This window comes from Natator depressus, chromosome 5 (genome assembly GCF_965152275.1).
Source record: "Natator depressus isolate rNatDep1 chromosome 5, rNatDep2.hap1, whole genome shotgun sequence".
NCBI lineage: Eukaryota > Metazoa > Chordata > Testudines > Cheloniidae > Natator > Natator depressus.
The window spans coordinates 88,849,166-88,871,560 of NC_134238.1; the positions used below are offsets into that span (position 1 = coordinate 88,849,166).

Sequence of the window (22,395 nt, forward strand, 5' to 3'; positions counted from 1 at the left end):
GGGCATCAGCCCACTCATTCACAAAGCACAACAGAGCAACAGTCATCATCAGACGCTCTATTTGGACTCTCTGTTTTATCAACTATCATTAACGCAACTCCGAAGCCCCACTCTTCTACTGAGGGGCACTACTCAGTCCCCTAAAGTGGAGCACCCACAGAGACACACTTTAAAAAAAAGAAGAGGTTATTCATCTTGTGCAGCAACAGAGGTTACTCAAGATGATTGTCTCTGTAAGTACTCCACTACCCTCCCTCCTCCCCTCTCGTTTGGAGTTTCACGCTAGATTCTCTGCGGTAGAAAAGGATCCGAGGGACGGTTGGTCATGCAGCACTATGTAACCGCCTGAGGTGGCACAAGAAGGCAATGGTGCATGCGCGACCCAACTAGGCACTGCTACTACAAATCTCTGATGTCAAGTGCAGGGTGCATGGACACCTGAAGTGGAGCACACACAGGGACAACCATCTCGAAGAACCTCAGTTATTGCATGAGATGAATAACCCTCTCTTCAGAATGAAAGATGAGAGCATTCACAGGACCAGCCTTCAGCTGAAGTCAGGTTTAGCAAGGAAGGTTTCATAGCTCGATACTTCATGGCAAAAGGTACCAAGGTGAAGGGGGCTGGAGGGAGGCTATGGGACAGGGAGCAAAAATGATTTTTATGAATATCTTCTATGGAAGGGCTGTGGGGTCTCTCTATGGCCACTTAGCTCCATAGAAGCTTTTATCTTTCACTCCCGTCCACAATCAAAGAAGAAAACTTTAAATACAGGGTTAATTGAGCCATTGTATACACAGAACCCAGCAACTTTTATATTTTGCTGCCAGGCAAATAAACAGTACAACAAAAACCGTAAGTACCCCACAAAGGAAAGACTGAATTTTAATTTTATGATAAAGTACCACTAGCTATGAAGTTGAAGTGAACTTGACAAACATTCCATCACCTGAATGTGGTCATTTTCTGTTAGTCTTGGGCTAAAATTTCTCTCAATGTGTAAGTGAACAGATTTATGAAGTGATGAATTTTAGGGGACACACACACACACACACACTCACGGAGAGTTGGGGACCTAACTCCCTTGCCCCTTTGAAAAATCCCAGCCTAGGTCTTTAATAACGATGTAGACATTTGGTGAAAGGAACTATTAGTCTTAAAACATAACACCTTTAAATAAGTACTTAGAGTAAAATGACATTATCCTATGTTCCTATTGAATTTTCCACTTGTAACAAGAATACTTGGAATTGTAGGTACAAGATAAGGAGAAATGTAGAAATTTCAAGTTTTAACTTTTTTTTTATTTCAAAGTCATAAATAACAGCGGTTTCATTTTTTCCCTGTATTGATTCCCACTCCCCCGAGAACAGGGTATGAAGGTATAGTACCAGTTCCAAAAGGACTTCAAGTAAATCTTAAGACAACACTAATTAAATCCTTGATTGGCAGTTGGATCTTTTTCACTTTTTAGGAAAAGAGAAAGGCATTTAACCCCCATCCCCAATTGCTGATTATCACTTTTTTCTGCCTTTTAGCAATTGTGCCTGTTGCATTTTATAGGCCATGAGAAAGATTCTTAGCAGCAGCAAACAGGACTAATCTGCTTCTCAGTCTTTCTGTACACAAGCACAGCAGCATATTAACTCATAAAATCACAAAGAGAAAAAAACAACTCAGTGGCAGTGTGTCCACAGCAGTTTCACAAAAAAGTTTACTAATGTTTGTTTTCAATTCTCTGCAGATAAAATGTTTGCAAATACATCAGTAGTAGTCCACAAACATTTTAAACACTTTACACAAGGATTCAGTAAACAATCAACATTAATAAATAGCATTTCCTCCTTCAAAAAAGTCAATTTTTGAAGAAAAATAAAACATAATATTTGGCTTGCACGCAATTTTGGTGCGCTTTGAAAGGGTCATGTTGAACGCTAAAATCTTGAAAATGAGCACCTGCTCTTATCTACACGTTTTACTTAGTAAACAAATACAAACATCATGGCTTTCTATTAAAATGTTCAAATAATCTATTAAGAGCAGGAGTCCATAGTAGGAGCACTGCATTAAAATCCATTGCCTCGGACTTTTAGCAATCGAATTAAAATAAAATACCATGTTTTCTTTAAACTCAAATTGAAGATTGTTTTGTGCTGCTGTCTTGTGAGCCCAGAAGATTTAGCCAAAATGAACTTAATTTTTGAAGTGAATGGACGGCCTGTATTGCAATTTCAGAGTTCTTCAGTCCCCTCATGATTCTTGGTGGGTCCTCTTCTGTGAAGCTTTTCCCTGAGCCATGTATTTATTGGCAAGGCTGCCTAAACAGAAACCAAAAAAGAAAGTGTCACATTATTGAAGTTGTAACCAAATAGAAAAAGTAATGATCTGAACACAAGATTTTGGAAGCACGGCTTGTTTTTAAGTGTGCTCCACATTGCATGTTCCACCCTAAGGGGAAAGAACAGAAACTGGACAAACTTTTGGAACCTGTGGCACTCTTTTCCAGAGGATGTTGTGAAAGCCAAGACTATAACAGAGTTCAAAAAAGAACTAGATAAATTCATGGAGGATAGGTCCATTAATGGCTATTAGCCAGGATGGTATCCCTAGCCTCTGTTTGCCAGAAGCTGGCAATGAGTGACAGGGGATGGATCACTTGATGATTACCTGTTCTGTTCATTCCCTCTGAGGCACCTGGCAATTGGTCACTGTTATAAGACAGGATACTGGGCTAGATGGACCTTTAGTCTGACCCAGGATGGCTGTTTTTACGTTCTTAACTTGGTCTGAGCCAGACTAGATTCAACTAAAATGTCTAAAAATCACTCCTCGTTTTTAAAAACTTGGCTGTAATAGCTGATTAAATTTTTTTTTTTTTTTTAAAGCAAGTGAAACAGATGTGTGTAAGGAAGTAACAGTCCTATTCTGCTTCTAACACAGAATTCACGGAGTGGGGATCTGGTGCAAATATAGCTCCCTTACTAGGGGATCTTTTTACTTTTCAGCCAGGCAGTGGTTCGCATTGTTTTTAAAGCTCTCTCTTGAGCTTAACTATCTTTTGTCATGATCTGACTGCAGTCTCCCACTCTGATTGGTAGTTGGTTTGTACAAAGAACCTTTAATGCTTTGGCCCCTAAGAAATTGATCCAAAAAACAAACACACCCTATTGATGGTAAATAAAACAATAACACTAACCAAACTTGGGAAACGCTGAACTGCCTCCTGGTTCTGCTGCCAGAGGAAAAAACTCTGGTGGACAAAGAGGCTGGGCTTAGCCCAAAGGGTGCTAGCAACAAGCCTGAACTGCCTTCAGTATCAACATAGAAAGCAGAGCTCCCATCAGTGAGGATTGGGGGAGATGCTCATTTCCCAAAATATGCTTTTAGATACTGTAATTTCAATTAAGTAATTCAAGTTACAGTAGATTGTATTTATTAGCGACCCCTTGGTCAACAGCAAAATCTTGCCATTATCCAGAAGTTGCCAGTAAGTGGAAGGTGGCTTTGCAAGGCTGCAGCTAAGGAAGGAAGTGCTGGGAAGTACATTCCCTGGCTGCAGCCCTGCAACCGGCCTGCGAGTAGGGCAGCAGCAGGGAGAGGGGGCTGCAGCCCAGTTGCTGCAGGCCTGTGGGGCTGCCCTGTACTTCTCACTGTATTCTCCGGGGATCAGAACTCAGCACGTCTCACTGCTTCCTTCCCTGACTGCACCCCATAGCAGGCTGCAGCCTGAAGAGCACAGGGAGAGCTACCATGCAGCTCTGGCATCTAGCCGCCCTCCAGCTACTGCCCTGCTCCCCCTCAGCTCGCAGCCCCTTACCTCCTGTGCAATCCCCGTGTGCAGGCAGGCTTGCAGCCAGAGAAGCTGTCTTCCCACTTTTTCCCGTGTGGCTGCAGCCTTGCAAACCTGCCTGTGATGGGTGCACTCAGCATGTCCCAGTGCCTCCTTCTATGGCTGCAACCCTGAAAACCTGCCTGCAGCTTGCATCTTTCTTCTTTAAAAAAAAAAAAAAAAAAAAAAAAAAGTAGGGGGGTGGCGGGTGGGTTGATAAGTGGCATGCCACTGCCAATATCCAAATCCCACGAACATTAAAAAGTCAATGGGACAGGATTGGGTCCCAGAAAAATGCTATTATTAATCAGAAGTTGTTAATATCCGGGTTGCTGTTCAGTGGAATCTAATGTACAAACCTGTTTGGGGACTCAAGAACACTTTTCCTTTTTGTTTCTTCTTTTCCTCATGTAAAACTATTCCCTAAAAGAGAGCCATATAGAGATAAGCGAACACATAAAATTCAACTATTAGGCAGGGAACAGTTGATTGGATTACAGATAAACAGTGCTGTACCTACAAAAATGTGTATCGTAGTTGAAAACTTGAGCCAAACTGGAGTTTACTACTGTAAATGGCTTTAAGTATACTTAAGAAGAACGTTATTCAGAACAGTGGTTCTCAACAGGGGGTCCGTGGCCCCCTGGGAAGCCACAAACCTTTTCAGGGGGGCCGCGGGGCCCCGTGGCTAAAACCCAGAACCCGATCTCCAGCATCTCCCATGGGGCTGAAGCTGGGAGCCGGGGGGTTGAAGCCCCAATTCTCGGCACCCCCCACAGGGCAGAAGCTCTGAGCCCATGGGCAGAGATGGGGGCACAGAGGACGCTACTCTACCCCGCAAAACTACAGTGCAAAAGCAGGACTGTCCCAGGGCAGCTCCACCCACGCTCCCCCCCTCCACCTTCCTCTCCCCGCCCCCAGGCCAGGTCGAAGGCAGGAAGCCAGAACCGGGCAGTGCAGGACATCTGCTGGTCTGGCTGACATCATTTAGCAGGCAGCTATGTTCCCTCATCTCCTGCTGGTGCAAGGGGTTGAAGCTGCTCCTCAGCTCCCCGTCTCTTTGGTCACACAGCTCGTAAGAGCCGCCTAGGCAGGGAGGCCCGGCTCCATGGCTGGCGGAGCCCTCGGGGAACAGGGATGGCAGAGAAGCCTTCCCTGTAACGTCAGCTACCCGCTCCCTGCACCCTAAGGTACCGCTCCCTGCCTACACATAGTCCCCAGCTACCCCTTCCCTGCACCCTGAGCTACCCCCTTCCTGTGTGCAGCCCTCAGTTACACGCCCTGCCTGAACATAACTCCGACCTGCCCTTCTCTGCACCCTGAGCTGTTTTCAAACTTTTTGAGCTGAGACCTCACCGCCCCGCTCCCTGAGTTATAATTTTTGGTTGTGTCCCCTCCCACCCTCCAGAACCCAGACAGACTGGGTGGCCTGCTGAGGTGAATCAGGGGATGGAGGCGGCGCTCCCACCCTGGACCCCGCCATACGGAACTGGCCCAAGCCCCACTGGCCCCTGCCCACCCAAAATAGAAGTCAAACTACACCTACGCCAGAAGCCCCCGCAACCCCTGAGCCAGAGCCCTGACTCCCTCCCACCCAAACTGGGCCCTGGAGTTTTTATAGCATGTTGTCAGGGGCCTCAGAAAGAAAAAGGTTGAGAACCTGATTCAGAAAATTATGCAGTGTTGACCTGATTTACTCTACCAGCATGTTTAACAGCACTGGGTGAAGAAGGGGATCCACATGAACCTTCTGACTTTGATCCACCTGAGAAATAAAAATAAAGTGAAAATTTACTGAAAAGGTAAAAATATTACCTTCCAATTAGAAACTCCAACAACTTATCATTATCTATATAAAGGCACTTGTATGCATGCCTCAACCCCCATCACCTCACAATCTTTAGTGTATTCAACCTCAACACCCTTAAGAAGTAGGGAAGAACTATTATCCCCGTTTGACAGAACTTAGGCACAGAGAGAGAAGTGACTTGCCCAAGGTCATACAGTAAGCCAAGGGAGACCAGGGAATTGAACTTTGCCCCCTTACCACTGGATCAGAGAACACTTTTGGGGCCACACAGAAAACAGAGTACAAAAGATTTAATCAACAGGACCACCCTCTCCAACACACATGTAACGATAGGCAACGGCCACCTCTGTGATTAATGTAGTTTACATATATATTCGACAACCTCATCACCACACTTATAGGCTAGAAGTGACAAAGGTCAATATACAGCAGGTCACCTGGACTGAAAAACAGCTGAAGCTGCTCCCACAGCAATGAATACACAGACATCTTGAATGCAGTAAAATATATTTTAGTCTTCACTCTCCCTACGTCACACTTCAGAGATGGGACAGAAGAAGTAAATTTTTAAGAGAAATGTGAATGAGGTATGAGGAAATCTGACCAGTTAGGTTTGGGAAGTGAATTCCAGGGGTAGGGCACAGGATTTAAAAAAGACATGGAGAAACGTGTGAGATAAGGTGGCACTGGCAGAATGAAGCTAGCATTGGCAGAATGAGGGGGCCAGGGGAAATGTGAAAGGAAACAGTTCAGAGACACAAAGCCTTGACGGTAAGTACAAAACGTTTATATCTGATGCACAGTGAGGTGGAAAACTAGACAAGCGACTCAGGGTCAGAAACAGGGTGCAGCACAGATATGAAACTTCATTTCAGATCTATTTGGCTAGAATCCTTGAATACCTTTTCTTCTTCAGCTTTAGTTGACAGCCAATAGGTGATGTACGTAATGGAGTATCTACACAGACACTGCACCACCCTAATTACATAGACCTAAGCACTACGCCTCTCACACAGGTGGAGTTGTTAGGTTGGTGTAGTGGGTGACTTACATCAGCGGGAGCAATGCTGTAGTGTAGAATAGGCCCGATTTGAGACTCTCCTCATGGAGAGAATTGATATGACAAATGCTGCTTTAAATGGCCAGGAAGAAGAGGAACTTTTTTCAGTGGCTTTAAATGTTCTGGGGGCTTATGTAAAGGTTCCAAGGAGGGCATCTTACCACCTCGGGAGATACTGCAATTCTCCATTCCTTCAGAGGCTAGTGATTAACAAAGGGGGCACTCCCTCACCTTTTCTTAGGAAAGGGCTCTATTTTAAACGAGTCCTACAAAAAGTGGAAACTAGGTCAAATAAAGGATGAATATAAACAAATAACACATGTTTGTGAAGGGACAAAATTAGAAAGGCCAAGCCGCAAAATGAGATTAAGCTACTAGAGATGTAAACGGTACCAAAAAAACGTTCTACAAATACTTTAGAAGCAAGAGGAAGACCAAGGACAGGGTAGGTCTGTTACTCAACGAGGGGAGAACAACACTAACAGAAAATGTGGAAATGGCGTAAGTGCTATACGACTTTGTTTCAGGTTTTCACAAAGATGGTTGGTGGTGATTGAACATCTAACATAGTGAATGCCAGTGAAAATGAGGTATGATCGGAGGCTAAAATAGGGAAAGAACAAGTTAAAAATTACTTAGACAAAAATTACTTAGATGTCTTCAAGTCACCGGGGCCTGAAGAAATACATCCTAGAATACTCAAGCAGCTGACTGAGGAGATACCTGGGCCATTAGCAATTATCTTTGACAAGTCATGGAAGACAGGAGAGATCTTTGGCAATCATCTACTCATTGAAGGAGGACCTGGCCTCATCCTAGGTATTCTGTATCACTCTTAAAGTCCTTCCCGAATCAGTGGTCTTTGAGAAAAGTAGCATTCCCCGCACAAGATAATGACAAAGGCTGCTGCAGGAAATGGATCCCCTCTGCCTGGCTGCTGATTTGAGAAGGTTCATTTCCTTATCCTGTTTGAATAGTAACCACTTTGTGCTTATTAGGAATGGTTTAAAACCATTTATGGGGGAAGGGGTCAAATGCTTAAACTTATTCAGAATGCAGTAGTTTAAGATGACAAGAATAGCTCTGGTGCCAGCCTTTGTGGATGTACAATGCAATGAAATGGAATCTAAAGTTTGAAAATGGAGCTAACAGGGATTCTGAGAAAAGCGGAAACAGCCTCTGGAAACAGGAAAACTAACTCTTCCCCACACGCAGGCCCAGATCCTCAAAACGTATTTAAGCACCTAACCTCCACTGAGCTTCAAAAAGGTAGTTAGGCACCTACCTTCCATTGATTTCAATCTAATTTAGGAGCCTAAATAACTTTGAGGATCTGGGCCATGCAGCTCTAATGGAAATCATGTCTCGTCTTTCCAGGTGACGGGGGTGCCCTTAAGGCAGGAGGAGGACTAAGAAGGGAAATTAGACAATTGCATCTTGTCCCCTTGAAAAAGGAAGGTTCAGTACTATGTCAGTATATTTGATGAGATATTACTCCAGACCCATTTAGCCAATCTCATTAAATACTCCAAAATGATAGGGTCTGTTTAAGATGTCTTAGAATGTATCTGGGTTTCATACCTGCAGCTCCTTTATACTGTGGGCACTCTTTTTTAATGTGGCCTTCTCTCCCACAGTTAAAACAACGTTTTTCTCTTAAGTCCCTGTCCTCCTGCCGCTTCCACTTCTCTGCTGACTGCCTGGAAGCCTTCTCTCTTCCTGTGTCCAGTGTTGCTCTCCCTAGTTTGTTTTTCTGAGGTGTACATAATATCGTTCCTTCCTTCACTGAGGTATCTTTTTCCTCTTTGCTTCTTTTCTCGTTGTTCTCGATGTACCTTTGGTTTTTAATATCTTCCTGATCATGTCGTCGTCTCAACCTGCAGAAGCAAAACAGTGACATAACAACAAATAGGCTTTGTCAGATGGAGAAAAGAAACTTTGTGTTAAATAGTATATTCTTAAAGAGGATTTATGTGACACGCAACAAAAATGAATAAACGTATCTCTCTTTTTCCTAAAAGTCTACGTGGTGGGAGAACCAACATAAAATATTAAATAAATTTAGTAATATTCATTTATGTAGTTGAGGAAAAAAAACTGTCTGCTGAACTCTAATGGAAAATATGAGCAATATGTAGTAAAGAAGCACCATACAATCAACTATGGCGAAAAAGCAAGAGACATCTTTACAACCAAAGTGTCTAACTCTAGGAGTAATTTTCATGGATTTCTCATCTAGCTGTACAAACTTCTACCCGGTTACAAAACCCTGAATATAAAGTACTCAGTCCACATTAGATTTGAAAAAACTTAAACCAATCTGGACCGACAGCACTGTTATACAAATAAGAAATGTTGACTTTTAAACATGGTGGTTTCATATTACATACTGTATATACACAGAGACGCATCTAAGGGAAAAAATTTATGACGTAAAGCTCAAAAACCCCCTCCACCATACAGTCAACCATGGCTGCTGCAGTCCATCCACTTAAGAGAAAGGCTCTAAGCAAAATGCTAAAAAGAAATTTAATATAATTAAAACTGGAACCAATGGTGGTAGTTTCAAAAAAAATGCTTGTGTTTCAGAGCCACTTAGAGGCTTTTGAAAATATACCCGATATTCTTTATTTGGGACTTCTGCTATGCTACATTTGCTTAAGCCAGGGTGCATGGGTTCTTAACCTAGATGTCTAAGCAATATCCATTTCACAATTCACTAATCAAATATAAAACAACAACATCATACAGAAAAGGATACTTCAGACAGTTTCTGCTTGCGTTCCTGATTTGCTCGCTGCCAAGAAAGTGTTTTGTTGCTGCTTTTTTAAAGTTTGTTGAAGGTCTTCAGGCCAACTGGTTCCCCCCAAAATAGGTTTGTTTCATGTCTGTAGCATGGCTAGGAATACGATTGAGTCACATTTTCCCTTCAAGGAAAGCGCTCTTAAGGAGGCAATCCCTTACTGCAAAAGCCCATGTTCTTGGAGTCAGTTGGTGAAGAACATTATCTGATCAACACTGGACTACTTTCTCCTCAGACATTTAAACGGTTCTGCTCAAATTTTCTAACTACAAGGATGAACTCTGATTTCTGTTACTTTTACATTTCTATCAGTAATCCGAGCCCCTTAAACACTGGACCCTCCACTTGGTCAATTTTCAGTATCTCTTGAATCCAACATTTCAGAAATTTATACAAACCCCTTGTACTACCAAAACCACACAACCCTTAAAAATATACGTACTTTCTCCTCATGGGACAGTCTTTCATGAAGTGTCCAATTTTACCACAAATTCTGCAGCATCTGTCATTTGGGGCCAGTTCTCCTTCTGTCAGGACTTCTGGGTCAAAGAAGTATTCCTAAAAGGAAAGAATGTAGTGTTGTGCACCTATTTTTTTTCCCCAAGATTTGGAAACCTAAGCCAGCTATGACTAGTGCTAGTGTAGACATGGCCTTTTTTGTTGGTCAAGGGAGTGAAAAAAACCACTGACAAAGCTACCGCTGCTCATTGGGGGTGGATTTATTTTGCTGGCAGAAGAGCTGTCTCCTGCCGGCAAAGAGCAGCTACACGGGAGACCTTTCAGTGGCGCAGCTGTAGCGGTACTAGTGTAAACACAGCCTAAGCGTGAGGCCGTATTAGCGCAAGCAGCTCCCCAAAAGAGTGAAGGTAGGTGTGCTTTGTATCACTCCATTGTGGTGCCTACTGTAGAATCAGGAAGGCCATCAACTGACCACAGCTCTACAAAGAACTCAGTTTAGCCTTCTTGAACTCCTTCGTGGCTATGAACATTATAGTCTGAAGGAGAACAAAGTTACAGCCATGTTCCACTCTCTGTAATGGGACTGCAATTCAGAGCTGTATAACACGGTGACAGGTGAGGGCTTGTCCTAACTCGCTCTCTGACACACTGCTGCTTTGCTCTAGGACAGCCTGTTTAACACAACACAACACAACACATTTTAGACTAAGCTGTTTGGGGTAGACGACGATTTACTCTACGCTTGTACAATGGAGCCCCGACCTGGTTAATGTTAACAGGTGTTGCCACAATATAAGTGTTAAAAAAACCAAAACAACCCATCAACAACTTATAGGCAGAAGCCAAAAGAACCACCACGATGGAAGTTACCGCTGAAATTTGAAAGGAAACTCTTCATTTCCCATGCATAAATTACCAATAAGTTCTTAACAGTGTGCAATTGTTTTCATCGGAGTCATGTGTGAAGCTTCTCTTTTCATCTGAGTCATGTGTGAAGCTTCACAGTAGGTAAGGGATTTAGATACCAATGTAGAGGGTGAGTGGGTGTGTATCGCTACATTCTAAAGACACTTACCATTTTTGAGGGATATTCTTTAGGAAATCCTTTTATTGGGGTACCAAATACCCTTCTGCCATTGATAAAAGCCTTCATTATAAAATTTGTCACTAGGAAATAAAAGAAAAAAAAAAAAATCAATTGTCTAAATAAATCAAGACCCTCAGCGGATTTGTGGAATGCTTGTGGACCGGGTAACTTACTTTTTCTTGATAAGCCAGCTCCAAGATTGTGGTTCAAATCAAAGGGATCTGTGTGAAGAAATCTGTAGGTATTACTAAAGTCCATACGAAAGCGAACTATGAACCAAACTGATTAATATGAACACAAACAAGCTAATGTTGCTATTACTGATGCAGAATCAATACACTGAAATTGATTTCTCCATATCCTGAAAGAGGATATATTCAGAAGACAGAATCTCAGCAGTCCAGCTATGAACCAAATTGACCGAAATGTTGAAAAAGAGCAATTTTTGAAGGTGAGAGGAAACCCCTCCCACCCCTGCAACCTTTCTATCAAAGTTAGATGAGCTAGAAAAACAATGTCTGCATTGACAAGATTTCCCGCACATGGACCCTGATGCAACACAGCACTGAAATATTTGGTGAACTTCAACTAAATTTTATCTCTGAGGGATTATTCGTATGCATAAAAGCGAAGCATGGATTTTTTACGTACTTTGCTGGATTAGGGTTTCGGTCTTCTAACAAAAAGGAACTGATTTAAAACATAATGCATTGCATCATTTCAACATTCTGCATAATGCTATAAGAAAGCTAACTGAAAAAATGTTTAAGCCAGTCAAACTGATTTGAAACTAGACACTTAATCTTTTCCAAATAAGGGATAGGATAAGAACTAAGTGGAGCTGGAGTAGAAGCAAGCTAAAAATCATTTTCAGCTCATCTGTAAAACATACTAGCCAATGTCATTGTTAGTAACTAGCTTTTACATTCATCTCTGAGTCTGAAGAATCTCTGAATCTGAAGAATCAGGGAAAAGATTATACAGTGAGACAGACAGACTATGGACTGAATTCCAGTTTCCTTAACCATTCTGACAGTCAGCCCTCAAACAAACAAAATAAAATGTAAAATTCGCTTTTCAACTTTATTTCAGTTGAAAAATAAGGGCTAAATTCCAACCCTACTGAAGTCAATGGGGGGTTTTGTCCCTAACTTCTGAGAGCCAGGATTTCACTCAATGTACTTAGCCGGAGGAAATATCCTAATCCAGCAGGATGAAAAAGTGAAAAACAACATGTGAGAAGAGCAGATTTATTCAAATGGGTTTTAAAGCAATTCCATCCCTCAATGAGCTCTGTATTAATTCTTACAATACCTTCAACAACAATATATTTGGAGGTCCACTGCTTCTTGAAAGTTGTAAGCAGATTTTTTCTTCTGATGCAGATAACATGTTCTTTGAAATCAAATTCTTCCGTGTAGAAGCGGAGAAGTCCCAGCCATAGCTCCCCAACAGATTCAGTGTTTGAACCATAGTCTGGCCAACAGGCTGGCTGGAAGTTAGAGAGAAAGATTTCTTCTTCTCAGGTTCAGCGATTCAGACAGATTAAGCAAATGCACATTCATCATTTCAGAGTGTTAGATTACACATAATTGTGGTTATACACAAGTGTGGTTTAGAGTTACTCTAAATCACTTTCCATCCTTTTATATAATTTGAAGGTTAATACTCAAATTTTGCCATTTAAATAGTCGGTGGGTATTTTTAGCGTGAAGAGTAGCAATGTGTTGTTTCTTTTTAAACAACTTGCTGTTTATTTTTGATAGCATGCAAAATTGATATGCATATTGTTAGTTTACGGTTAGGCTGGGTGCCCCTTCAACACAAAGTTATTTCATTGAAGGGTTATGTCACCTATCATCAGGTGGGAAGAAAGCAGCAGTATGGCACATCGGTGGTTATCCTTTAACAAACCTGATAGGATTACTGTTGAATGCAAAGCATTCAGGTTTTGCAAAAATATTTATTCACAGGTGCACTGGTCTCTTGTACTGTAGACAACCAACTATGTTATGGTAGCTTGACAGCACAAAATTGGGATTTTCACACATTTCCATTATATGTCAAATAGTTTTGAGTGAATGGCTTTATCCCCTATACCGCCTTGGAAATCTCAGCTTTGAGTGTTTTAATAAACTCAGAGATTTATATTTTGGAAGGTCGATTGTATTTTATTAGGCTAAGCCAATAAATATGCATATGTACAGTTCTATACAAAAAGAAAAGGAGTACCTGTGGCACCGTAGAGACTAACAAATTTATTTGAGCATAAGCTTTCGTGAGCTACAGCTCACTTCATCGGATGCATTCAGTGGAAAATACAGTGGGGAGATTTATATACCTAGAGAACATGAAACAATGGGTGTTACCATCACTCTCGTTACAGTGTGCATATAAATCTCCCCACTGTATTTTCCACTGAACGCAGATGATGAAGTGAGCTGTAGCTCACGAAAGCTTATGCTCAAATAAATTTGTCGGTCTCTACGGTGCCACAAGTACTCCTTTTCTTTTTGCGAATACAGACTAACACGGCTGCTACTCTTGAATTCTATACAAAAGTTTCCTGGCATGCCCTTTTACAAAGAAGGTACTCTGCTTTCAAGTTTCATGCTTGGCTCTCTGTCTTGAGTAACATTACTCTTTTCTCCTCCGAACAAAGTATCATGTCCTAAGGCATGTGCTGTTATAACAGTACCTGGCTCCATTTAACAGCGGAAAAATATTTAGCAGATTCTTTTAAGAACATTTTCAGCATAGTTCTGAACATGTTTAGATTACTAAAGCAAGGTGCTGAAGTATCGCTTCACACTTCCAATTGTAAAGGCTGACACAGCTAGGTCCAATAATAGCTGACATTTTATATAACTAAATGAGAAGCTCTCATTTTCAGCCCGTATGTAAAACGGATTAGCAAAAGTCATTGTTAGTAACTACCTTTTACAGTCATCTCCTGCATTTTTCAAATGCATGCCTTACCAGAGGTTAGTTTCACTTTACAGAGTTATTGCATGATAATGCTGTATCACAAAAGTGAATAGAAGACTCACCAACTCATCTATTTTGTCAAAGAAATAAACATTCCAACCATCAACTACAATTTCAGGCTTCTTTGGCTCCTTGTAGATCTAAGAACAGAAAGTTAACTAGTTAGAGCATGGCTGTTCAGACTTGATGATTTTGATCCCTATTTTGGTCAAGAGTGCACCAAAAAATATCTAACTGGGACCAATTTATTTCTTGACATACGGTACCTCTTGGAGAACAGGAATGACGGGTGGATTTCGCTGCTGAAGAAAATAAAGCACCATAAGAGTATATGCATAGGAGGACAGGCTACCTCTAGATGCATCTCCAATGTCACACATCTGGAAAGAGAAAAGCAAATTATAAAACTCTTTACTGGGGCTGTTATCACTTTCAGAGTGCCTGAAGCGTTACTCACCTTTGTAAAGACTTTCATTGTGTAACACAGATATTTTACTCTGGAATCAATGGCTGCATAAGAGGACAAGAGTCTTGTGTTATGCAGGGCCTGTAAATAAATAAGGAAGTCAAGTATGGGAAACGGCGTGAGGTGGAAAAAGTGGTAGTTAGCTAACGCCTCTGACCAGGGAGGCTTTGAAAATGACCTATTTCCTTGAGAGCTACAATGATTCACAACCACTTGCACTTGAAAAGCTTGCATATGTATGAGGGCTGTCGATTAATCGCAGTTAACTCACACGATTAACTAAAAAAAATGAATCGCGATTAATCGCACTGTTAAACAATAGAATACCAATTGAAGTGTATTAAATATTTTCAGATATATTGATTTCTATTCCAACACAGAATACAAAATGTACAGCGCTCACTTTAGATCATTAGTTTTGATTGAATTTGCATTGTAAATATGAGAAACAAAAGAACCAGTATTTTTCAATTCACCTCATACAAATACCCTCGTGCAATCTCCTTATCATGAAAAAAATACAAAATGTACATTTTTGTGTTACATAACTGCACTCAACAACAAAACAAGGTAACTCTTTAGAGCCTACAAGTCCACTCGGTCCTACTTCTTGTGCAGTCAATCGCTAAGACAAACAAGTTTGTTTACACTTACAAGATATACTCTGCCTGCTTCTTATTTGCAATGTCACTTGGAAGTGAGAACAGGCATTCACATGGCACTTTTATAGCTGGTGTTGCAAGGTATTTATGTGTCAGATACGCTAAACATTCTTATGCCCCTTCATGCTTTGGCCACCATTTCAGAGGACCTGTTTCTATGCTGATGACGCTCGTTAAAAAAATAATACAGTAATTAAATTTGTAAGTGAACTCCTTGGCGGGAGAATTGTATGTCTCCTGTACTGTTTTACCCGCATTCTGACATACATTTCATGTTAGAGCAGTCTTGGATGATGACCCAGGACATGTTCGTTTTAAGAACACTTTCACAGCAGATTTGCCAAAAGGCAAAGAAGGTACCAATGCGGGATTTCTAAAAACAGCGACAGCACTTGACCCCGGGTTTAAGAATCTGAAATGCTGTCCAAAATCTGAGAGGGACGATGCATGGAGTATGCTTTCAGAAGTCTTAAGAGAGCAACCCTCAGATGCAGAAACTACAGAACCTGAACCACCAAAAAAGAAAATCAACCTTCTGCTGGTGGCATCTGACTCGGATGATGAAAATGAACATGCGTCTATCCGCTCTGCCTTGGATTGTTATCGAGCAGAACCCATCATCAGCATGGACGCATGTCCTCAGAAATGGTGGTTGAAGCACGAGCATGAATCTTTAGCGCATCTGGCACGTAAATATCTTGACACGCCGGCTACAACCGTGCCATGCCAACATCTGTTCTCACTTTCAGGTGACGTTGTAAACAAGAAGCGGGCACCATTATCTCCTGCAAATTGTAACCAAACTTATTTGTCTGAGCGATTGGCTGAAGTAGGACTGAGTGGACTTGTAGGCTCTAAAGTTTTACATTGTTTTATTTTTGAATGCAGTTATTTTCTTGGATATAATTCTACATTTGTAAGTTCAACTTTCATGATAAAGAGATTGAACTACAGTACTTGTGTTAGGTGAATTGAAAAATACTATTTCTTTGGTTTTTTACAGTGCAAATATTTGTAATCAAAAAGAAATAAAGTGAGCAGTGTACACTTTGTATTCTGTGTTGTAACTGAAATATATTTGAAAACGTAGAAAACATCCAAAAAAATATTTACATAAATGGTATTCTATTATTGTTTAACAGCACAATTAATTGTTTTAATCACTTGACAGCCCTAATATGTATGAATATACATGTGTCTGTGTGTGTACAAATGTGTGAGCACATACACTTTCATCTATTTACAACTTAAACTGTTAAGTGCACTGAATTAAAAGGCAAACGCTGCAGCTGTTTGGAGCTCAGCAAAACCACTTACCTAGTTCTGCACATTAAACCCTGTTTTATTCAGGCAGGAAGCGTTCATCAGGAGAGTGGGGTTACCACCTGCTCTGGTGGGAGGAGCTTATCAAGATTCTTAACTTTCGTCTGCTCACAAACAATATGCAGAAGCATCCAAAAGGTAATATCTCAGAAGAGTGAAGCATCAAGCTACTACTGTATTTCTAAGGCATGTGGTAGAGCATAAATTCTGGGGCAGTTCCTAAACCCACAAACCTTTCATCCCAGAAATGCAGGCACTACCAACTGACACATACAGACGCGTAACCTGACGAACAGGCTTTCACCACACCTAGCATTTAAAATAATCTCCCTCGGCTGATACAGAGACTTACTGTCTCAATGAATTTGCTTTTGAAGTCTAGAGTCACTGATTAAATAGGTTCTTTAAAACATTTGGCCAAGTACTTGGGACATAAATTTTGCTTCCATGGAGAAGGCGAGCTGGGTTTGGGACCATTCTCAAAGTCCTGCTAACTGTAGCACCCGGGGCTTTTCATAATCCAGATAATCTACGGTTAAAACCCTCCAAGTTAAAAAGGCTTGTGTGGCCAGATTTGAATCTGGTAAAAGGAAGATTAGCTGGAAACAATGTTTTCCACCTTTCTCCAGCCTAATTCTCCAGAGCATAGCGTGCAATGGAAAGCGACTTATTTTGTTAGAGATGAGACAGCCCTGATACCTTGACAGTCCCCACACTTAACACATGCAGCGATGGTCTTCTCGCTGCCCAGGATGTTACTCCTTTCCCTCCAAGTCCTACAAAAGGATCAATGCACCCCAAAACACTGGTGTTTGCTATTATTAAGCTAACTAAATTTACTACTAGCGTACAATTTTAGCAGAAAACAGCTGCTCTGCCTCCTTTCACTTCACCCAGAAAGAGTCGAATTTTTAGGATTAGAACCTAAAAATCTAACTGGAATAGGTGATTTATAATCGTGATCTTACCAGTGTATTATATAAACTGATGTCTACTTCAAGACTGCTTCTCACATGGAAGAACTTGACAATTGGCACTTTAGCAGTTGTTATTGGCAAGACATTTCTTAGACCTAGGAAGGAATATTAAGTTTGGCTTTCACTTTAATACAATGATTATTCATTATTCATAGCATTTCTGGCATTAGTTTTCATTTAACATTAGCTGAAAACTAAACTGTTGTTTAAATAGCAAAATAGCATAAATACTTATATCTGGTGCAGAGTGAATGAAATGCTCACAAAAAGGCATTTACATGTGATTTTTACAGGAATATACTGTTACACTAAACTGTAATGTCTAGTGTGTGCCATCTTCAGCATTATTAATATTATTATTAATGTTATGTGTGAACAAATAAAAAAATGGATATGTAAATACAAACCTATAACCACTGTCCGAAGGGTCAAACTTGTAACTTAGGGCTTGTTTTCACGTATGTTATTAACACAGTATCAGAGTCTAATTTAGGCCTGGTTCTATAAACCTTAGAACCCTTCAATGGGCCCGGTCATGCAATGAAGGTCTACAAATGTTCACAATCTAAGTCCCCAATCCTGCTAACACTGAACTCTTCAGTGCATTAGTTATCTTAATGATATCTGTGTACTTATACCCCTGAACCTTCTGACTCCATAAATAGTATACAAATTCATGTACACAGAACTGTCCACTCTTATTCTCTAGGAAGGTACCTGAATGTTTCTTAAGCACTCTTGCTAATTCTTCAATGATTCTTATGCAATCAAGTCCCTGAAAAAGGAGAGAAAAAAAGATTTCAGTGCACTGATAATGTTTTGTGCCCATCGCAAAATTCTAGAAAAGCTCTATGTAATCATTACTATCAGACCATGTCCTAGCCAAGCCATTTCAGTTCATGTGCCATTCATTGCCCGTCATTAGGCTTAAAGCCATATCATTAAAAAGACACCTAAATTGTACACGCAGCGGCATTCATACCAGACAGTTTCAAAATGTAGAGTATTTTCAAGTCAACACTAAAGGATACCCTAATGTTCTTAAAAGAGTTTATGCATGCATAAACATGCATTTAAAGCATTTCCTAATTTATATAACCAAAAAGAAAGACTTGCTTCTTTCTCACCCCATCTTCGTTTTCTACCTTACCATGCATCAACACTGTGATGCTGAATCAATGTGCCTCATACATTTCCCTGTCAACCAATATTAACATTTTGCTGAAGAATGTACGAATAAGCTCAATGGTAAAGGAAGAAAAGCTTAAACCGGGTTAGCTGACACAGCAGCAAGACGCTAGCCAATTTACGTTTTTTGGTAGAAGTTCTATTTCCTTTTTCAGCGACTGCGCAAGTCCTTTTTGCAAAAGGATGTCACGAGACAGTGGTCACAGCAACAATAGCTCTATCTATAAAATACCAGTACAAGTTATACAAAAGAGCTCTAAGTCTACCTCAGAAGTTTCCAGTCCATCAATTGTCATACAGATATCAAGGTCACTTTGTTTGAAGCCAAAGCCATTTTTTGATGAGCCAAACAAGTTCAACCTGGTTCCTGTAAAGGACACGACACTATAACCACCTCTGATACACCATCAGTTCAGTTTTAATAGCTAGGGTCTGATTTGGCCAATGTTGAACACCATTTTTCTGTAATAATGGACTTTACAAGGAATATTTATTAAATATAGGGCATATTTCTTCATTGTCTATGGACGATAACGCTGTACACTTACTGGTCTAATTCACTACCTTTTAAGAGTAATAAATTAAAAGGCATGTGTGTCAAAGCAATGACTAAACCGTACAGCAAAATTTTCATCATTTTTGGCATTAAGAAAAAAAGGATTCGCAAACAGCTGTTCTTTATAGCCAGAGTATGCACACAATTTTCATATTTCCATTTGATCTACAAGATGACAGTATCCCTGCAATAAGCTTTCGTGGGCTACAGCCCACTTCATCGGATGCATAGAATGGAACGAATAGTAAGAAGAAATCTGTTAGTCTCTAAGGTGCCACAAGTACTCCTGTACTTTTTGCGGATACAGACTAACACGGCTGCTACTCTGAAACCTATCCCTGCAATGTCTCTTTTCTGGCTTTTGTTAATTTTTTGAACAACTTTAGTAACCTGCAGGGGCTTACGGAGCAGGTGCAGTAGTCATAGATGATTTTCAGGCCCCTATGGCAGTCTGAATAGTAATGGGGATTTGGACTGGAAGAGAGAGCCTGGAAGTAACTAAATCAGTGATTAACACAGCCCTCCACCTCTACCCTCCTCTGGTGACAAGCCACCAGTCTTAGGTATAATATAAAATTTAGGATAGGTATCAAAGTTAATATATTTACTGACTTTTCAGAGATTTCAAGGCCAGAAGAAAACACTGCGATAACGGAATGTGACTTCCTGTGTAACTATGATACTCACAGTGTTGGAGTCCTTCAGAAATAATGAATTTAACTTCACGTCACCCCTTTGAGGCAGGGAAGAACCCCCATTTTACAAATTGGAATGAAGACACAGAGATTAAGAAATTTACCCAGGATCAAATAGGAGTCTGACACACCCAGGAACAAATTAAGTGGCAAACTAACTAGATTAGCAGCACGAGGATTTGACAAAATCCTCGAGGATCTGGATAAGCGATACAAGAACTCTCTTTGGGTTACGACAAGTCTTTACAGATGCAACAATCTTTGGCCAAAAATTCCACATGCAGCCTGCATACAAATTTGGCAAGACTATGAACTGAAGCCCAGGTGGTTACCGTATATATTTCCAGAAATAGAAAGCACAGCTCCAGTCTACGGAGCTTTGCTGATAGCCAAGAGTTATGCCTCTGCTTTAGAATACTCCCAGAGTGATATACAGGCAGTACATTTTTCTTTCTACACTGAGAATAAGGGCAGAAAAATAAAGCTATTTCTTAGATGAACTGAAAAGGAAGGGGATACTTTTGGCCTGATCAAGATTCCAAGGCGGGGTGCCAGGGGTTTCAGAAAGTCTGTAGCGGTCTTACAAGAATACGACTGGAACAGCGAACTTTGACGCATGAATTTGAGATGAAAATGCTAGTTATGAAAGTTTTATTATAAAATTGTGATCACTGGTTTCTTAAACAGCTATTGTTCATGCCTGCTGATGTCATGATCTTTTCTCACCAACAGGATGTAAAAAAAATATAAATGGACATGTTTTTGGAGCTTTTTGTTTGTTTGTTTTAAGAAAGAGCACAATCTCAAGGAGGCAGGGCATAATCATAGAATCATAGAATATCAGGGTTGGAAGGGACCTCAGGAGGTCATCTAGTCCAACCCCCTGCTCAAAGCAGGACCAATCCCCACCTAAATCCTCCCAGCCAGGGCTTTGTCAAGCCTGACCTTAAAAACTTCAAAGGAAGGAGATTCCGTTACCTAGGGGAGGTGGTAGAATCTCCTTCCTTTGAAGTTTTTAAGGTCAGGCTTGACAAAGCCCTGGCTGGGAGGATTTAGGTGGGGATTGGTCCTGCTTTGAGCAGGGGGTTGGACTAGATGACCTCCTGAGGTCCCTTCCAACCCTGATATTCTATGATTCTATGATTATGCCCTGCCTCCTTGAGATTGTGCTCTTTCTTAAAACAAACAAACAAAAAGCTCCAAAAACATGTCCATTTATATTTTTTTTATAATGTATGAGGTGGAAACATCAAGCTTTAACAGTGAGCTGAGATTATTGCAACAGAAAATATTCCCAATTAATCTGAAGGCCTATAGCAGAGTCTTAAACAGCTGAACAGAATATTTTAAGAAGAAGTTTAAATTAGCTCACTTTGTTCTTTATACTGGTACAATGAAATTGTTGAAAATACTAAAAAAGTGAAACTTTAAAAAAAAACTAAATATGAGTATGAAAAGAAGCTACACAATTACCTGGAAACTCCTGTCTGATGAAGCTTTCCAGATTTTGCCGTATATGTTCACGAGCCTGATCCTCTATAATATTTGGAGCAAAATCCTCTTTAAAAAAGCCAGAAACACACCCATTCAGGCAAAATATGTAAAAACATTGCCACAGTTAAGTGACAGGAAGGGGGAAAAAAGGAAATTGATGTGGGAGGGGAAGGCAGAAGCAGACAAATACTAAGTCAAACAAAAAAATACATTAGGAAAACAGTCGTTTTGTCTGGTCAGAAGTGAAGGGTGCCATACTGAAAGACCAAACGAATGGGGGGCGGGGGGCGGGGGGGGCGCGGCGCGGAAATGGTTCAAAAAATCTGAAGTCAGCATATCGTTCTTTCTAGTAATGGTCCTGCCTTTGTTCTTTCAAACAGCAATTTCTGGTAATGAGATACAAAATATCACACAAAGAACCGCACTGAAGAGGGTCGGACAACATTTCTGGAAAAAGGATGCCTCAGATAGGCTCTGAAGTCTACGTATAGATGCCTAAATTTCAGGAATATCCAATATCCAGCAGCTTTCATTGACTCCATGTTTAGTTCAAGGAGTCATGAGATCAGCCTACACACTTTGGATTTTTACTCTTTGGAGGTACAATTTAGACTTATGAATACAACAAGTATCAGGTGCAATTTAGCAATTAAACTAATGTCATTACCCTACAGAATCTCACCTGCTGTACTAAGTTTGCTACTTTCAAAACCCAGCTCCACTGATGCTGTTGACCTCAGAGAATTCCCTAAAGTACTATTAAAATCTAGCTAACTAATTCATATTTTCCATAAACATATTGAAAGAGTGCAGTATTGATGACTTACTGTAACACTGGATGCAAACTTGATCTAAAATATTTGAAAACTTGGGTGTCAACGCTGGCAAAGGGTCTAGCTCAATTTTTTTGAAGTCTTCTGGACAATCCCTCTTTAGGTGACCTTCTCGTCTGCACAAGCTACATACAACCATAGGAGACTGCGTGAATAGAATGCAA

The 22,395-nt window shown here is 40.7% G+C and overlaps 1 protein-coding gene across 1 annotated transcript in view; it reads right to left on the reverse strand.

Moving 5' to 3' along the window:
- Positions 1–1,346: 1,346 nt before the first annotated feature.
- LOC141987641 (terminal uridylyltransferase 7-like) overlaps positions 1,347–22,395 on the reverse strand; it is a 45,797-nt gene continuing 24,748 nt past the window's right edge. Inside the window, exons 14-29 of the mRNA XM_074953166.1 lie at positions 22,226–22,376; positions 21,378–21,464; positions 18,920–19,020; positions 18,183–18,240; positions 17,457–17,560; positions 14,495–14,584; positions 14,304–14,417; positions 14,100–14,177; positions 12,364–12,541; positions 11,223–11,270; positions 11,038–11,129; positions 9,946–10,061; positions 8,282–8,577; positions 5,519–5,595; positions 4,190–4,253; positions 1,347–2,319 (exon numbers count right to left, since the gene is read on the reverse strand). Coding sequence (XP_074809267.1) covers positions 2,252–2,319; positions 4,190–4,253; positions 5,519–5,595; positions 8,282–8,577; positions 9,946–10,061; positions 11,038–11,129; positions 11,223–11,270; positions 12,364–12,541; positions 14,100–14,177; positions 14,304–14,417; positions 14,495–14,584; positions 17,457–17,560; positions 18,183–18,240; positions 18,920–19,020; positions 21,378–21,464; positions 22,226–22,376 — 1,722 coding nt within the window. The 3' untranslated portion in view covers positions 1,347–2,251. The remainder of the gene's footprint in view (positions 2,320–4,189; positions 4,254–5,518; positions 5,596–8,281; positions 8,578–9,945; positions 10,062–11,037; positions 11,130–11,222; positions 11,271–12,363; positions 12,542–14,099; positions 14,178–14,303; positions 14,418–14,494; positions 14,585–17,456; positions 17,561–18,182; positions 18,241–18,919; positions 19,021–21,377; positions 21,465–22,225; positions 22,377–22,395) is intronic.